Here is a 17,592-nt window from a genome sequence, read left to right as displayed (position 1 = left end):
ACACAAAGCTCTAGAGACCGAGTTTCGGTCTTAATTGCTGATGACTGTGGTCAGCTGATGGCGTCTCATGGCTGGGCTGGATTGTTGAGGCTTGTCCTCAGGGTCACAGGCTTGGCGTGGAGGGAAGGAGAAGGGGAGAAAGAAAAGTCTTAGATGAAATGTGGGGATCGGGCTGAGTACAGCAGGCATGGAATGAGGGGGCAACACGGGAGCGTGCTGAGAGGATGGTAAAGGTGGGACTTGTGGGTGAGAAGACTTGTACAGCTGCACTTGTGTGTGTGTGAAACTGCAGGAAGGAGGAAGGAACCGCTCTTGCTCAGGTTCACATGTTGAAGTCACAGGACACATCTGCCAGGGCTCTGGGGGGGACTAAGACTGAGGAGTTCATTTTGGCCTTGCATGGGGAGCCTGTTTGCTCCCTGGAAGAACAGGGTAGGAGAGACATTTCAAAAATGCTCTGTCCGCTCAGAAGATGCTGTCCTGTTTCTCTAAGCATTTTTTTTTCCCCAGCCTCTCTCTCTTTCATTACCCTTTCATGTTCCTCAGTCTTTGTACATCTTTCTTTTTTTATTACCCCTTTCTTTCCTCTTCTCTCAGTTCCCCAGAATACATCCAATTTCAGATTCTGCCAGAAGCAGTGAGCAGAACCCGCTTTTCTTGTTCTCACCACCTTGCTTCTCTATTGTATTTATCATATAAATACTGGCTGTATAATTACCAGAGCATTATCTCTAAACATACAGATTAGGGAAAGACACAGTGGCAGCCAAAGATGAATTTCAGGGTCAGTCTGGTGGGAGACATTTTTCTCCAGCTGTCAGGGGAGGAATCAACGGAGACAGAATAGCAGTCTGAACACCAGCCACCCCTCTTCCCGAGCACCTTTAATCTTTACTCCGCAGAATCAAGAGGGAAGGTTCCTAAATGCAGCCACTTCTGTGGTTAAAAAAAGGCCATAGAGACGATCTAGATCATGCAGTTAGATTGGGCAAGGTGTATGGGCACTGCCATAAATCTATTCTTATATGGGAACTAGTGCTACTCTGAAATCTGCGCTGAGTCTTTGCAGCTCATTTAATTACTAATGCATTTCCAATAGGATTAAATTGATGTCTGAGTGTCTGTTAGCATATGTTAGGATGTGCTATGCTGATAAATATCTGTGCTTTCATATGCCTCCAGATACGCATGCTCTCCGTATTTACAGCAACTGATTTAGCGTCATCCCAAGTTGAAGACAAAAGGAAGGAAAGTATTACTGATCCAGCCTTGTGCCTTTTGATGATGATGAGCCCTAGGTCAGCTGCAGAGCATTAGGGCTGGTTGTAGTGAAATGCTAACAGCAGTTGTGGGAGGAAAGGTGTTTATGAACAGGTATGGGGCTACAGGAGCTGCAGGTGGATGCAGGTAGTTGCAGAAGGTACTCAGGGTCTGTAGCTATAGACTGTTCTTGTATCAGCTAAGCCAAGAAGAACCTAATGGAATAAAGGAGTTCATGGACCTGATGTCCCAAGAACTGTTCTTTTTCTCTCTTTCTCTGTCTGAGACATATAGATTCATGTCTTTCCATTTTATTGCAGGGCTGCAAGCTCAGACTGTCTTAGTCAATGACACAGTCTCGGGGTTTATCGGGACAGACGTGGTCCTGCACTGCAGCTTCACCAATCCGCTCCCCAATGTGAAGATCACGCAGGTCACGTGGCAGAAAGCCACCAACGGTACCAAGCAGAATGTGGCCATCTACAACCCTGCCATGGGGGTCTCCATCCTCTCTCCCTACAAAGAGCGAGTGACTTTCCGGAATCCTTCCTTCAAAGATGGCACCATTCAGCTCTCTCGGCTAGAGCTGGAAGATGAGGGAGTTTACATCTGTGAGTTTGCTACCTTCCCAACTGGCAACCGGGAAAGTCAGCTGAACCTCACTGTGCTGGGTAAGATACTGGACAAGCTTTGTAACATGAACCATTGCCTCCAGTTAAACAGATCTGGAGGAACCTGAGACTCATGTCCTGGGAGCTCAGGGCGAAGGTGAATCTTGGGTGTAAATTTTACCTATGATGATATTTCAAGTTGAGTGTAAGGAGGTGAAGAGTAGGGAACCCAGAGCAGCTGGTTGATTGAGCTGTCTGAGGAATGCCTCTTCTTCTTTCCAGGCCTCAGTTCCCCAATCTTTTAATGCAGGTGCAGTAAGTGACCTGTTTCCTAAGGGAGTGGTGAGTTTTAATAAGCTGATGGCTGTCAAGTGAATGGAGAGAAAAGACAACAGAGAGATCCAAAGCACAAGTAGAGCTTGTCCATGGAGCTTAGGGTTGTGAATGAGCAGACCCCACCCAAGGACTATGTGATTCATTTGCTCTCCAATTTCAGTGTCTCGTTCTGATATAGGGCTGAAAACCTATAGTAGGAAAGGATGGACTTTCCATCAAGTATCTGTGCATCTGAGGCACCTCCACCCAGAGCAGATTGCTGGCAATTTGCAGCAGCTCTGGATTTACCACAAGGTCCGTCACAGACTCAATGGTGCTAGATGTCTCGTGTTGTTTTAAAAAAGGGTAACATTGCTTTTCTGACCATCCTTTCATACCCTTTTCTTCTCCTTTTTGCAATTCCTTGCAGCCAAGCCAACAAATCGGATGGAGGGCACCAAGCGGCCACTTATTGCTAAGTCTGGCAGGACAGAAAAGATCTTGGTGGCTACCTGCACCTCCTCGAATGGGAAGCCCCCCAGCACTGTCACCTGGGACACCAAGCTCAAAGGGGAAGCGGAGTTCCAGGAGATCCGGAATAGCAACGGCACCATCACAGTGATCAGCCGGTACCGGCTGGTGCCGAGCCGGGAGGCCCACCGGCAGCAGCTCATGTGCGTGGTCAACTACCAGCTGGACCGCTTCACCGACAGCATCACCCTCAACGTGCAGTGTGAGTGAGCACGGGCAGGGCTGGAGAGCAACGCTCCGTGGTCAGGCCCTGGGGTGGGTGATAAAGGCTGGGAAAAGAGGATTTTTCTGAAGGGAGGGTGTTGGTGGAGGGGCTGCTGTCTTTTTGTGGAGAGTGATCCCTTGAAATAATCATGTGCTTTCTCTTTTTCACACCTTCTTTCTCTCTCTGCATCTGACACGTCCCTTTGTTCCTCCCCTTCTCTCTCTTATTTACCCCATATTTTGTCCCACCATCTTTCCTTCCTTGCAATCTGTCTCCTTCTCCCACTCCTGCCCCTTTATTTCATCTCTTCCTGTTTAATTTTCTCCCCCTTCCTTTCCATAACTCTTCTCTCCTTTTCCATCCCGCTTTTCTATCTTTTTTGTCCCCCTGCAGATGAGCCAGAAGTCACTATTGAGGGCTTCGATGGCAACTGGTTTCTCAACCGGAAGGATGTGAAGCTGATATGCAAATCTGATGCCAACCCCCCAGCTCACACCTACGAGTGGAAGCTGTAAGTGCCTGCAGCGCTTCTGCTCTGAGCAGCACGTGTGTCCAGCTCTGCCTAGAGGGCAGGCTGTTTCTGAGGCAGGCAGTGCAGTGTTTGAAGCGACTAGGGCAAGGGACTATTTTTGGGTGGATGGGCTTTATCACAAATTTCATATCGCCTTTGGCCCCAGCTGACACAGCTGGAACCAGCTTTTTAGTTGAGCCACACGCAGCCACCTCCCCTCGTGACGGACAGAGGGTTCCCTGTCTTTCAGTTGGGTCTTGCCCCAGCATCTTCCAGTTCAGACTCAGAAGAGGAGGGCAGTGGGTAAGGATCATACACACCCCCTTTTCACTGGCCCAGGATGGAGCTTGCTACCAGCACAGTGCAGCCTTAATACCCAGGATAATTTCCTACTTTCACACCACTGGAATAATATTCTGCCCTGGTGACATGTGAAGCAGTGGAGATATGACAAGGTGAATAATCTGCCCAGCACTAAGTGCTTTGGTAGCAGCGCTGGAAAAGAACCCAGTATTTCTCTTCCTTAAAGGGGCACAAATAGCACAAAATTCATCCATGTGTGAAAAAACCTTTCCCTGGGATCAGCCCCAGCTTTAAGCAGGAGCTCCCCTTTGGAGCACTCATCCCCACGCAACTGACATTAAGCAGAAGCAATTCCTTGTCCTCCAGGGTTTCAGCTTTTGGCTGAACACACGAAAGGCACTGAAAAGTGAGCGAGGGGTGTCTGGGGAGTTGGATGGGAATTGATGGAACCTGAGGTGGTTCTCTCTCCCTCTCTTTCATTTCTATAAGCACTCATGTAGCTTTAAAAAAGAAAGATCAAATGGATCCTTTCTTCTTTTCAGCTGGCATTTGTCATCAGGAAAGAGGCTCTCAAAATGGCTTTGCAAGGAGCTAGGCATATTCTGTCTCATTTCACTTCCCAGATCAAACCGTTCACAGTGAAAGTCTGAAGAGGATTGTTTTTCTTGCCTTTTTTCTAGTTCTCACCCTCAGCTCTCTCCCTCTGTTGGTTCTGCCAGTTGGACTTAAACTCCGAGGGGGCTCTCTGGGTTCCTCAGAACGTTGCCAAGAAAGTATTATAGGCAAAGATGTCCCTTGTGGCACCCAAGGCAGAATAGATGCCAGTTTAGGCTATCTGTGTGCAACAGGGCTGGTGAATGGAGCTGAAGGGAGCCTTGTGAGATGGAGCTGGGGAGCGGAGGCAGGTTTCCTCTCTGCTTTTGGGCAAGTCATTTCATCCCTTTGGTCTGCTCTTGCTCACGTGGGGCTGGAGGCTGAGCGCTTGCTGAGCTCCTGGGCATCAGGCGGTCCATGGCAGGAGCTCTGTGCACAGACAGAGCCAGCAGCACAAGCAGCCCCTGGTCTCTGCTGGGACAGTCTGCTTCTGCTATGGCAGCGATGCTGAAGGCAGGCAGAGAGCTGAAGCGTGGGGTAGCCAGGTGATGTTTCTGTAGCCCAGGGCAGGAAAGAGGGTTAGGTACCTCCTAGACTCAAACACAGCAGGGGATGCAGGTGTCAGGGCTGAGCATGGCACTGCATGACTGAGTGTGAATGTGCCGTGTCGTTTGCACGCCTGGTTTACACACCGTGCATTCACCACTGGCAGAAATGATTCTTGGGAACAACATGTCTTTGAGCCGGGCATTGCTTTACGTAAGTGCCTATGTGTGTATGTAGGCATGCAAAATACGAGTGTGTGTGCGTTTAGGTACTTTTTTACAAACCTAATTATACCCCCATTATTCCCTTTTGTTTCTTACAAATTGCTGACAATATGTGCACGTTTTTCTTGGGAGGAGGGGAAAGAATTACTTGAGTAATTTTTAATTGCCTAAGAGAAGTAATTACTTTACTTTGCTTCAGTAATTAAGAATAACCAGGCCATGTGTGTCTTTTCCTAACACACAGGATCTTTTTTTTTTATTTTTTTATCTGCCTTGTTCATTTATTCTGTGTGTCTGTAGACTTAGTTTTGCATTACTCCAGTTTCACACTTCTCTAACTATTCTGACATGGGCAGGTCATAGGCGGCAGGGCTCTAAATCAGCACTGCTTTCCCCAAGCTTGAGTTGCAATTAACACTGGCTGATCAGCTGCCCAGGAGAGTTACATGGGCAGGAAATTGGAATAAAGCAGGGTCAGGTTGGTGTCCCGTTCCTGTATTTTCCATCAAATGGAAAGTCAGGGGTTGAAGAACACTGAAGATGAGCCTGCTAGAGGTGAGCCACCCAAGCCAAAAGAGTGGCCTGGCCACCTTACCCTAAGCTTGGACCTACTCAGGGTTTGTGCTGGAAAATAAAGGCTCCGAGTCTGTTTTCTGGACAGGGGAGAATATAGACTAAAAGTGCTCCACATCTCATTAGCTGAATCCAAGGGGCTGTATGTGACCCAAATATGTCCAATCTCCCTTGTAATCACAGAGAAGGGGGAAAAAAAAAACCTGATCCATGTAAAGAACCTGATTCTCATGCAACAGATTTACCCTGGAGACACTCTACTGGCTTTTTCCTGTAATGCTGCTCTCTGAGGGTTTGGTTCCAAGGCTGAATACTTTAATGGGTATTTTCCAGCCAGCACCACCAGGTTCTGGACCTGCCCAAGAGCAAGCACGGAACCAGCATGTCAGCGCCACTTCTGCAATACCGCTTGACCCTACTGAGTATCATCTCTGGGGTCAACCATGATCTTTGTTTTCCCTAGGCCAAATGGGACTCTGCCAGGGAGCGTGGAAATCCAGAACAACACCATCTACTTTAAAGGGCCTGTCTCCTACAGCGTGGCTGGCACCTACATCTGTGAGGCCTCCAACGCCATCGGTACACGGTCGGGTTTGGTGGAAGTCAATGTCACAGGTAGGAAAAAACTTGGTGTGCTTTGAAAGATGGAAGAGGAGGAGGAGGTGAGGAGAGTGTGAGCAGCTGACAGCAACCAGTCAGTTACATCTCCTTCGTGTCTGTCTTAATCACCAGTGTCTCCTTCTAGGGGCGGGGAGTTTGATGATGCAAAGGGATCAGTGAAGTTCTTTGCTTTGCATTGTTTTTGCAGTGGTTTGGCTTGGATTTTTTCTCCTTTCCTCTTGTTGTCTTTTCCTTTCTCACACCGAGATACATTCAGTTTGTTTTCCCCTTGTCTTCTGCTTTGGATTCAGAGACATCATTGGACATGTTCAAAGTGAAGACATGTCAGGGAGATATTTGTTAGAAGGTAGAAGAAGGAGTAGGATGAGTATATAGACTGCCACTGAGGCAGTAAAGCATGAGATGGATGAGTCATTTGTTCAGGATGGTGTTTGGTGTTTCTGATGTTAGGCAATTGTCGTGATTTTTCATTTGTGCTCCTTCCCATGCCGTGTTGGTCTGTGCACTTGTTCACCTGGCTGCCACAGATTAGTGAGGGTCTGTGAGCACTGGAGTAGCTCTGTCTGGGCTCCAGAAAGGAATAACATCACAGGATGCTGACCATGGAAATGATGCTATATGATGTCATACGGGACAGAAGGAATTTGATGAGTTGCAAATCAGCATAGCCATGGGAGTGAGGAAAAGACGTGGATATGCTTGGGTAGTGTCAAGGAGAGAAAGTGTTGTCAAGAAATAGGTTAAACAGAAGAAATAACATATGGCAATAGCCTGATTTCAGAGAGACAAAGTGGTACTGCAAAGCATCATCCAAGAGGAAAAGTGGCTGTTAGTGCTTTGAGAGCAGGGGAGGGGTAAAAGGAGTGACCCGTTTTCTTAGTGGGTTAATGACAGGCAGTGACCAGCAGCTGTGGGTCTCAGGAGAGAGAGATGAAGTATCTCTTGCAGCAGTGAGTTGGAGCACCGTCGCGCTGCAGTGAGCTTGGGGTTCTCGGGGGCCAGAGGAGGGAGTGACAATCGCTGAAGCAGTGCTGCCAGCCTGGGAGACACGCCTGGCAGCTGGGATGACTTGCCAAGGCTCCCCTCTGTGCCATGAGGTGCCATGGGGACTCCCAAGGCATGGGAGATACAGGGTGGGTTCCCAAGGTCGTTAGCCCTTCCTGCTGTCCAGCCCCAGGCAAAGCAGAGCGCCTGCTGCTCTGATAGCAGCCCACCTCTCTGAGCCACCCTGGCCCTTGAAGAGTTGTCTAACCTGAGAGTGATGAAACGGGCTGCTGAGAGGGGCTGCGCTCCAGCCCCTCCACCCTCCCTCTACAGTGGTAAGTGCTGAGCGAGCATAAAGATGGGGCCAGGGCAGCAGACCTCCTGAAATTAGCAATAACACTGTGTTTGGTGCCCTCACCACCTCACCTCCCCTATTCCGTAACATGGGTAAACCAAGCTAATCTTCCTCTATCCAAATGCTTGGAGGTCAATGGATGGGATGTGCTAATTAGATGCTAATTACCGAGTATTTATTTATGATCATTAGGCCTGTAGCAGGCCTTTAATTCACACCTCCTGTCCTGGATCCTTGCCTGCTGTGTTGTTTCTGGTAGATGCTTTTCTCTGGGGGATTTTTCATCTGCCAGTGAAAGGCACCAGAATAACAAAGCCCTTTGTTCAGGACAGAGGTGGTGCAGCACCCGCCCGGCCCGAGCACCCGAAGCCAGGGGAAGGTCATGGCCAAAATCCATTCAGCTGCTGGCCATTTCATGGGCCTTGCTCCCAAAGGCGCTGTGTTTCTGGGACAGGGCAGGCAGCTGCCTGGTACAAACTGAGCAGACTCGCTTCCCACCGGCGACAGAAAAACCATCCCACGCAGTAACCAGCACCTTGGGTCACATTGAAACACTGATCAGAGGGAAAAAGCCTCCAGCTCAATCCCCACTGACAGAGAAGGAGGTGGGATAGGTATTGCAGAAGAGATGAAAAGGCTCTCTCCACCATGTCTCATTTCCCATCTCTGTATAGCCTGTACGTCCATTCCTTGCTGTCGCTCTGTCTACCCAACCACCCCGTATCTCTTGTGCTGTCAGGACATACGTTCCCAAACACCAGATACAGCCTTCTCCACGTTTCCTACTGCTGCCTGCCAGCGTTTTATCTGTCTCAGCACCACAACATGGGGCATTGCAGCCACTCGCCTGCATGGGCACGGGCTCCTCTCGGGACGAGGGTCTGTGGGTTCCCCCTTCAGGCTTTGATAAACGCCTCCTCTTCTGGTGGTTTTTGGGGGACTGGTAGGGCATGGTTCTCACGCTCGACCAGCGCGGTGCTGGCGAGGGAAGCGGGGACGGGCAGGATTCCTGGGGAGTGACTTTGGGTTGATGTCTGCCTGCCTGTAATCTCAGTTTATTCCCAAAGGTCCAAATTGTGGGGTTGAGGATAAATGAGAAGGAAGGAGGGGCACACCAGCAGCTGCCCCGCTAGGAGGGATTAGCAGCCAGCCCATTAGACCAGGCCTCCACCACATAAAAAAAATGCTTTTAATAATTCATGGGATCTGAATATGTTTATCCAGCTCTCCCTAAGGACCGATTAGGCCAGTACTGGTGGGGGCTCAGCCGTCCTCGCTCAGCTATTACAGGTACATTTGTTTGGGTCTTGCAGGCAATTTAAGGATTGTCAGTGGACCACGAAACCTCTTTCAAGAGCTGCATGCAATAAATGGAGTTCAATCTAGTGAGCAGCCAACCTTGGGAGAAAAAAAACAGAAGGCTGATGCAGAGAAAACCCTGCAGTGGCTTTTCCCCCTCCTGTCTCCCTGGGTACAGACTTCTCCCCTCCTGCCACCCAGCATCCTTCCTCTTGGCCCCAGCCCCAGAGGGGAGGAGTGCAGGGCTAGTTCAGCCCCCTCGTGGGGCAATTTGTTCAGGGAGAGAAGGCTGAACGCTTCTGTTAGAGTTATAGCGCATTAAAGAGATTGATAAGTGGAAATTTATTATTTTATTCCTGCAATCTGTTCCTATAATAGCTTCTCCTGCCTTGCAGGACCTTTGTCAGTTGCAGCCAAGCCATGTAGTGTGACATGTAACTATTTATTACAGGCGGTTGGGTGACATAATAAAAGGCTGTGGTTATAGACTGCATGCGTGTCCCTGCATGCTGGCACATGGGTGTGATGGTCCTGCACAGAGCTGGTCACATGCACACATACGTGTGACCCTGATCTGCATCCTGGCATGCAAATGGGCCTCCCAGACCTGCATGCCTGTGTGGGGATGCCCTGCTACACGGACACGTGTGTGTGCAGGATGCAAGAGCATCGGCACGTTGGCATGTGTGAATATGCATGTGTTTATGAACATGTGCTCGGCTGCATGGGCTTGTGTGCAGCAGTGTGTATACACAGCTGTCCCTCGTGCAGGTGTGCACGTACACATGTGTGTGTACGTGGGGGGACATTCACGCACTTGTGTACTGGCTTCAGCCACAGAAAGCACAAGGAGAAAGATGTTGTTATAACATCTCTTCTGCCCACGGGGCTTCAAGCATCAGCCAAACATCAAACCCAAAGGAGAACCACGGTGCTGGAGTTGGGGGAGCAGAGCCTGTGCTGAGGCAGGGACTGCTATCACCCTCTCCTCTGCAGGGCTCCTGCCTGTTTCCCAAAGCCAGGAGAGGGTCTTTTCCTGGAGGATACCACAGGCTCCCCCCGTATTTCCCGGAGATGGGACACCATGCACACGTGCCCTGAGAAGGGGCTGTGAGGATGGGATGCTCTGTGCTGTTCCCGGGGGGCTCTGTGTGCTGTTCCCTTCCCAAGGCCGTGCCAGCCCGTGGGCAGGCAGCTTTGCAGCCCTGGCCTTGGATGTGCTACAGGCTGGAAGGGGGGAGGAAAGGCTGGCAGGGGCTGGACGCCCCCCCTCCACGCCGTTGCTTGGCTTGCAGCAGGGAGTTATTCGCACACCACCAGTGATTTTATCCCAGCAAGGTGACTGCAGGCAGCCCGTGGGGCTCACAGGAGCCCTGTGCCACGCTGCAGCAGGGCTGTGCTAGGGGCTCAGCGCCCAAGAGAAAGCCCTCTGCGGGCAGCCTTCAATCCCCAGCGTGGAGCAGGTGCACCCAAAGCCCTGCCGCCAGCCAGGGCCGTGCCACGCTGCACCGGAGAGCGCTTGTGGCTGCTGTGGGTGGGAGGATGCAGGGCCGGGGGCTAGAGAGGAGCGAGCCTGGGGGGTCTGTGTGATGCTAATCTTCCGGATGGCGGGTAGGAGTGTCTGCTGCATCCTGTCTGATGGCATCTGTGCCAACGGCCCCTGCGGGAGCAGCACTTGATTGACAAGCGATAGGTGACCTGACAGAGAGATTAAAACCTAATTCACGTTTGGCATCTGGCCTAAAAAGCCGTCACACTCTAAAATGCCAGTGGCAGCTGCTAAACTTCTGGATTAGTTGCCAGTGGTTTTTCCACCCCCACCGCCTCCTCTCCCCCTGGCCCTGCTCTGCTCAAGGAGAGCAGAAATCCCTGGTACGGAGAGGAAAGACAGGATCCCTTGAAGCCGGAGAACAGGCATGCATAAATGCAAGGGGTGTTGTAAAGGAAAAAGGCCAGCAGTGCTATGGGCTTCTCCCATGGCAGCCCTGTCTGAGCTGAGGCGGGTCCAGAGGTAGCTCCCTATCTCCACTTACGTACACGTCTGTAATACAGCGGGTCAAAGTCCTGGGATAATTTGGTGTGGACTGTACTGGCATGGAAAGTTTGCCATCAGGAATCGTTATCGTAAAAAATACCCACATGATCATAGCTATGTTTGCTCAGGCCATCTGGGAACTGGGAAGGATCACAAACCTATTGGAATTAAGGTTCTTGCTCCTCCCTGGAGCTGCTGCTCACCCTGTCTGGAACAGAGGCCCCCCTGTTTCCCACTGCAGCAGGTGTTTGATTTTGCAAGGCAGAAGGAAATCCAGGGCCTTCCTTTTGAGGACCTTCATGCAAGGAGCCGCTTGGGCTGACACATGTGGAAAGGTATTTTCTCATGGAGTTTGACATTCTCCTCGATGCCCGTGGCTACAGGGAGAATCTTGGCTGGTGCCGGGGTTTTCCTTGGCCCTTATGACTGAAGGGAAAAGGATGGAAATGTGACTTCAAGAAAAAAAAGCGGCCACAGCAAGATTTCAAAATATCTAAGCAGTGTGATGAGCAGAAGGGCTTTTGAAAGCTGGTTTCCTGTGGATCTGCATATCATAGAAGAGTTACTTGGTGTCTAAAAATATGCTTTGTCTGATCTGAGCCCTTCCTGCCCTTGGGAGCAGCCTCTTGTCCCTGTAGGTTCTCTGATGTCTAATGAGTTTTAGCTCCCACCTCTGCCAGGGATCCCACTCCAGCTCTCTGCAAGAGCTTTATGATAGGGATAATTTTGACTCATTGTTCTTCTGTCAGATACCACTGAAATTGGCCAGCAGGTTCAAAAAGCATTAGATAAGGGATTGATGGACAGGCAGGATGATTTGCATACGACTCATTATTATTGGAAACCGGCCATTAAAAGAAAGATACAATTTTTAAAACATCTCTTTTGGAAGCCACTCTTGTGATGGGGAAGGCCATCTTGTCCTGATTTGTCTCTGCAGCAGCAGCACTGCTGTTGCCCCTGGGTGCTGCAGGGAGAAGGCAGGAGCTGGGGAAGGAAGGGGGATGCTTGGAGCCCTCTGCCATGCATGGAGGGATCAAAGAGAACCTGTGGGCTCGGCTGGGTGCCAGAGCCAAGCCCAGGGTGACCCCCCGTCTCCCTGCGCTCCCAGCTGCTGCCCCAGAGGTCCGGCTCCTGGCACGGGGACAGGAAGCTGGGCTGAATGCAACAGCTGGCAGAGCCGGGCAGCGGGCAGATAGTGTTGCTGCTTTAATTCCTATTCATACAGCACTCCCTCTTTTTATGAGGGCTGGGGAGTAGCAGGAGGGGGGGGGGAGGCTTTTTATGCTGGCATTAAAGCCTGGCTTGTTCGCCCTCCCTCCACTCTGCTGTCTCCTGTTTCTCCAGCCCGCTTTTCACACTGGCTTTAATTCTCTCCAGACTCTTCCTAATGGATTTTTCACATGGGGCCCCCAGCATGCTCGGGCACCGCACCAGTTCCCAGAAATTTCACGCACCCCTCGAACACAAAAGGGGGGTCCCTTTCCCACACTTTCCCCTCTCTCCCCAGGCTGCAGCTCTGCTCTCTGCTGTACCCTGGCCACGAAACTGGGTGGACGGAGGGGCTGGGGCTGACAGCAGCGGGGGCACGCAGAGCAGCACCCTCTGAGGACCGGCCCCGTTAACGAACCCAGCCGTTGAACGCCAGGGCAGGGTGGGGGGATGCCGCAGGCGTGCCGGGCTGCTGGGGCACAGGGCAGGACGCTCACCACCTGGCCTCGCCGAGGGGACCTTACCCAGGCCGGGGAAGCCCCGCTCCCTCCCGGCTCAGCCCGGGCTGGCGGCCGGCTCGCAGCCCCGCGGCCACGGCGAGGGGCTCCGGCGGCAGCGCCGGTCTGCAGCGCCATCCAGCGGCGGTGTCGGGCCCGGGCCCTTCTCCCGGGGTCACTCACGGCCCCTTTTGTACCCGTCCCCCCCGTCCGGGGCTTAGCCCCCTTCCCCCGCCGCCTCCCCGGAGCCGCTGGCGTTTCCAGGCTGCGGGGGGGTGCGGGGGTGGACGGGGTAGGACCGTGCGGGTGGGAGGGGATGCTTTCGGCTGCCGGCTTGCGATCTTCCCATCCTTCTTCTCCCTCCCTTCCCACCGTTGGATTTTGTTCTCTCTGCCATGGGAAGTGGGCCACCGCGAGGAGGACGGGGATGGGATCCGGCAGAAAATAGTCACTTCCCCGCACAACGTGTGAAATGCAAGGCAAAGCGTGCTAGTGTCGTGTCCGCGGCGTTGGCAGTGGCGGGGGGGTGGCACGTAGGCAAGTGCTATCTCAGGGGTGGGCAGCACAAAGGGCAGGGAAAAAATAAGTATATATGAGAAAGGTAGAAAAACATTCCCCCTTCCACTTCATGCGTCCAACCTGGGCTGTTAATGAAGCTTTTAATAGAAAAGTGGGCCAAGCTGCTTTGGAAATTGTGCAGACTTCCCCTCTCAAATCTGTGTTTTCCGGAGGTGGGAGGTAGAGAGGGTCCGTGTGGTTTTAGGGAGCTGCACCCAACATGCATACCATATCTTGGTCTTCTCGTGGTGGGGTTTTGGGGACCGCGGCCCCATGCACAAAATCAGGCTTGCTGTGGGGAAGAGCGAGGTCAGAAGAGGCTTCAAACTGGAGCTGTGGGGTGGGTAAAAATCAAAGATAGAGCCCCTGGGCTCTGAGCCAGCTTGCTGAGCCCCGGGGTCTGAACCCCTGGGGTCTGAGCCAGCTTTCCCTGTACAGGCTTAATCTCCAGGTGGACTCCTGCTTTCTGCACGGTTTTGGGAACTGGGCACCACGTGGTTGCAGAGACTGTAATGGCATGGAGTCCTAGGGAGGTGGCACAGGCAGGGGTGGCAGGAGCTGTGTGGACACTTGCGTGGTTGAATCTGAGCCCTCAGCAGCCAGGACTACCAGGGGGTGGACGTGACATTTCTTGCTGTCTCTGCGGAGAGGCTTTGCATTATCCAGCTGGCTATGACAAGCCTTCTGTTCGTGCAACATGTGGTTTTGGCTTTCCGGAACCCAATCCCAGCTCCCTGTGCTGAAATTCATGCCCTCGCTCCTGCTCCGAAGGCTGTCTTTGGAAAGAGACGCTGGCTCCTGCCTGCACAGTGTCATGCTCCTCGTTCTGGTTGCAGCAGGGAGTCCCTCCATCTGCCTGTCCCCCAGCCCCTTCTGCCCACTGTGCTGCTCCGTGTGTGGTTTCGGGCTCGTGAGGCTTTGCTCAAGGCAAGTCAGCACTGCAGAAACCAAGACTCTGTCGTTAGGATGATGTGCAGGGAAAACAGAAATGAAACGGTTCTTAGGCACAAGCAAAATGCTTATGCCACGAGGATCAGGCCAGCAATTTCTCGAATTCGGTACTCTTGTCCAAAATCTGCAGCTGTTTCAGGAACTGCCTCTGCTTGGGGGAAGCTCTTTTCTCCCCTCTTCCTTAGCGGCTGGGCTAAGCTGTGCTGCAGGAAAACCTGCCCAGCCCCTCCTCGTTCAGGCCTTCCTGCCCGAATGCAGAAACGTGGCTGCCGGCAGCAGGTAGTCCTGCAGGCACGAGGAGGGGGCAGGAATCAGACTCTGCTTCATATCCCTTTTGAATTCCCTGCCTTTGAGCCCCTTCTTCCCCTTCACTCTGTCCTGGCTGCTCTTCTGGGAGGCATGCTGAGATGGCTAGTCAGTCTGCCAGGGTAAAAAGTGTGGTCCAGGAGACTCCAGAGCAGCAGTAATGGCTCGCGGCTATAAGCAGAGCTGGCCCTTTGGGGTAGAAAAAGCAGCGCAAAGTTCCTGAGCATGGTGTGCGAGGGCAAGGCTGCCATGGGGCATCAAGCAGGTGCCTCCTGCCTAAGTTGAGAGGCAGGTGAAGGATTGTGACAGCCTCGTGGTGGTTAGTGCCTCATGGACACGGATGCTCAACAGGCAGTCTGTGAAAGCTGAGTTTGGCCAGGGGCTGTGTCTGTGCCCAGGGAGCGTTAGGAAGGTTGATTTAAGTCCTGGATCAAACTTTATCTGTGCCCAAGTGTAGGTGTTGAACAGCATGAAAGTGAAGAGAGTTTCCTTCTCATCCCTTTTCTTTTTGTCTTTTGAGTTATTTATTTTTTTAAATAGGTCAGGGTAACGGAAGGAACAAGATTAGCATGAGTAGTGGCACTGTCCTGGCCACAGTAAGAGTAGAAGCAAAAGAAACAACGGGAGGTCTGTGTCCCCGTGCTGCAGAGCACGGCCGGGTCAGCAAGAGGGCTCAGGAGCCAGCCGTGACCCTGAGCAGCACCGTGCAGATGGCTTGTGGGGTGGTTGACAGGGGAGATCACAAGGAACCGCTGCCTTCTCCTCCTGCCTGGTCTGGCTGGGCTCAGGGGAGGGGGATGCAAAGCTGGTGGGTCTGAGCATGGCATCTACAGGAGCAGTCATGGCAGCTCGGTGCCCACCATTGGATGGGGTTGGGATCTTGCTCCCGGGGAGGAGCACCCTGGGGCTGTCAGTATGCTCTGGTAAACTGGACCTGAAGTGTCACCCAGTAAAAGAAAGCGTCTGGACTCAAGGCACTGGGCTTGTGGGATCTGAGCACATCTGGAGAAACCAGGTGGGGTGGGGAGGGCGTCACTGCTTCCCACCTGCGGGGCTCCTGCATGCGGCTTGGCGAGCTTGGCACGGCACGCTGCGTTCCCCTTGCTACGGCAGAGCTCCTGCGCGCTGACCCCCGTGAGGACGCACCCTTTTCCCCTTTCCCTAGTTTTTCCCTTCCCTGTTCCTTACCCTCATCTTCCCACCCCCTCACCCCCCCAAAAATGGCAATGAAAGCATGGAGGGAGGGCGCGTTTCCGCATGGTTTGACACTGTTCCCCCTTCCATCTGTCTTTTCCTACCCAGAATTTCCCTACACCCCGTCTCCAATCGATGATCGCAAATCCATGGTGCAGCCGAACATCCCCACACCGGTGATTGGGGGCATAGTGGGAGGAGTCTCGCTGGTCCTGGTGGTGGCCGTGGTGCTCTTTGTGGTACTCCGGCGCCGGCGTCACACCTTCAAGGGTGACTACAGCACAAAGAAGCACGTGTACGGCAACGGCTACAGCAAGGCCGGCATCCCACAGCATCACCCCCCCATGGCCCAGAACCTCCAGTACCCCGACGACTCGGACGACGAGAAGAAGCCGGGCCCGCTGGGCGGCAGCACCTACGAAGACGAGGACGAGGACGCGGGCGGCGAGCGCAAGCTGGGCGGCCCCAACAAATACGAGGAGGATGCCAAGCGGCCTTACTTCACGGTAGACGAGGGGGAGGCGCACCCCGAACCTTACGACGAAAGGACACTCGGCTTCCAGTACGACCCCGAGCAGCTCGACATAGCGGAGAACATGGTCTCACAGAACGACGGATCTTTTATTTCCAAAAAGGAGTGGTATGTGTAGCTCGGCACCCCATCGCTACACGCACATACACACACACACACACACATACACACACACACACACACGAGTGATGCCCTCCCACTCCCCCTGCACCCCTGCCGAGCGGAGCCGAGCGGAGCCGAGCGTGCCGCGGCCGCTTGCACACCCACTGCACGCACGCTCACCCCCCGCACACGCTCGCACGCCCCCGGCCAGCCCCGGGCGCTCGGCAGAGACTTTGGACGCTTCCAGCACTGCCAGGAAGGGCGGGCTGGGGCGAGCGGGGAGGGAGGGCAGCTTTGCTTACAGATCATTTTTTGGGGGCGTATGGGAGGTGGGAGGTTGGGTAATTATTTTCTTGGATTTGGTTTTGCTTTTTAATTTCTCTTGATGACTTTCGTCCCCTTCTGTGGTGTTTGTATTGGTCGGTGGCTTAGGTGTTACTATTTGCTTTAACGACTGTTGCCCAGCCTGTATATTACACTCTGTTTGTGTCTTCATGTCTCGGAGTGCCCTTCGGCCCCACTTCTCTCCCCGAGGTTCCTCCTCCCACTTCCGCACCCCTGAAACACTGGAATTTGTTTGTATGTTGTCTTCTTTGTTCTTTTTTTTTTTTCTAACCTTGGGAGGGGGTCAAGTGGGCTGTCCCCAGAAGGACAGAGGCCAGAAAAGCTTATGGCAGTGGAAACGTATGTGCCATTATCAGGTGAACTGATTTTTTTTTTCTAATCACTCTCTGTTCAGTGGGGTCTGGGTAGCGTTCCCATTGCCCACTGCACGCCTGGGGACATCCACTCCCAGTTTTTAATGACTCAATGAAAGGAAAATGAGGAGAGAGGGGGGACAAAAAGCCCCTCGAACAAACCCCAGGTGCATGGGCTGATAGCAGGGCAGGGAAACAGAGCTGCCATTTTCCTCCTACAATTTATTATTTCCTGGCTTTTCATTTTCTGTCTTTGTTTGAGTGTTCTTTTAAAAGCAAGAAAAGGAGTATTTATTGCTGACATTTTTTCCCCTGTGATGGCTCAGAGAAATGCTGGCTCTTTTTGTTCTTGTTGCTGTTGCTATTACCAGCCACAGAGCAGTTAACTCTGGCACACCAGTTGTGCGTGGTGTGTTGTGCACACACCTTGCTGCCACTGCCTGGGGAAGGAGACCAACCCATACTGCTTCGCTGCTCCCACGAACTCACTGCCCTCAGCTCTGGTCAGCAGAGCCTGGCAGGGCACATCTCCCATCCAGTGTCTTTGAGGGCTGCAGTCCGGGGTCAGGCCCCTA

At 52.6% G+C, this 17,592-nt stretch overlaps 1 protein-coding gene across 1 annotated transcript; it reads left to right on the top strand.

The window, feature by feature from the left end:
• Positions 1-1,558: 1,558 nt before the first annotated feature.
• Positions 1,559-16,386, top strand: PVRL1 (poliovirus receptor-related 1 (herpesvirus entry mediator C)). Its single transcript, XM_014939936.1, has 5 exons — positions 1,559-1,931; positions 2,617-2,919; positions 3,316-3,433; positions 6,137-6,288; positions 15,794-16,386. Exons 1-5 carry the CDS (start codon positions 1,559-1,561, stop codon positions 16,333-16,335), a joined length of 1,488 nt encoding a protein of 495 aa, XP_014795422.1. The 3' UTR covers positions 16,336-16,386.
• The last annotated feature ends 1,206 nt before the right edge of the window (positions 16,387-17,592 follow it).

This window comes from Calidris pugnax, unplaced genomic scaffold (assembly GCF_001431845.1).
Source record: "Calidris pugnax isolate Ruff unplaced genomic scaffold, ASM143184v1 scaffold92, whole genome shotgun sequence".
NCBI lineage: Eukaryota > Metazoa > Chordata > Aves > Charadriiformes > Scolopacidae > Calidris > Calidris pugnax.
Note: the sequence above shows the minus strand (reverse complement) of the source record. Positions and strands in the feature narration are given on the sequence as shown.

Excerpts from the sequence above, each read along its gene's own strand:
- PVRL1 (XM_014939936.1), top strand. The coding sequence starts at position 1,559 with ATGTCTTTCCATTTTATTGCAGGGCTGCAAGCTCAGACTGTCTTAGTC. Across the intron at positions 1,932-2,616 it reads GCTGAACCTCACTGTGCTGG|CCAAGCCAACAAATCGGATG; the intron begins GTAAGATACTGG and ends AATTCCTTGCAG. Across the intron at positions 2,920-3,315 it reads CATCACCCTCAACGTGCAGT|ATGAGCCAGAAGTCACTATT; the intron begins GTGAGTGAGCAC and ends GTCCCCCTGCAG.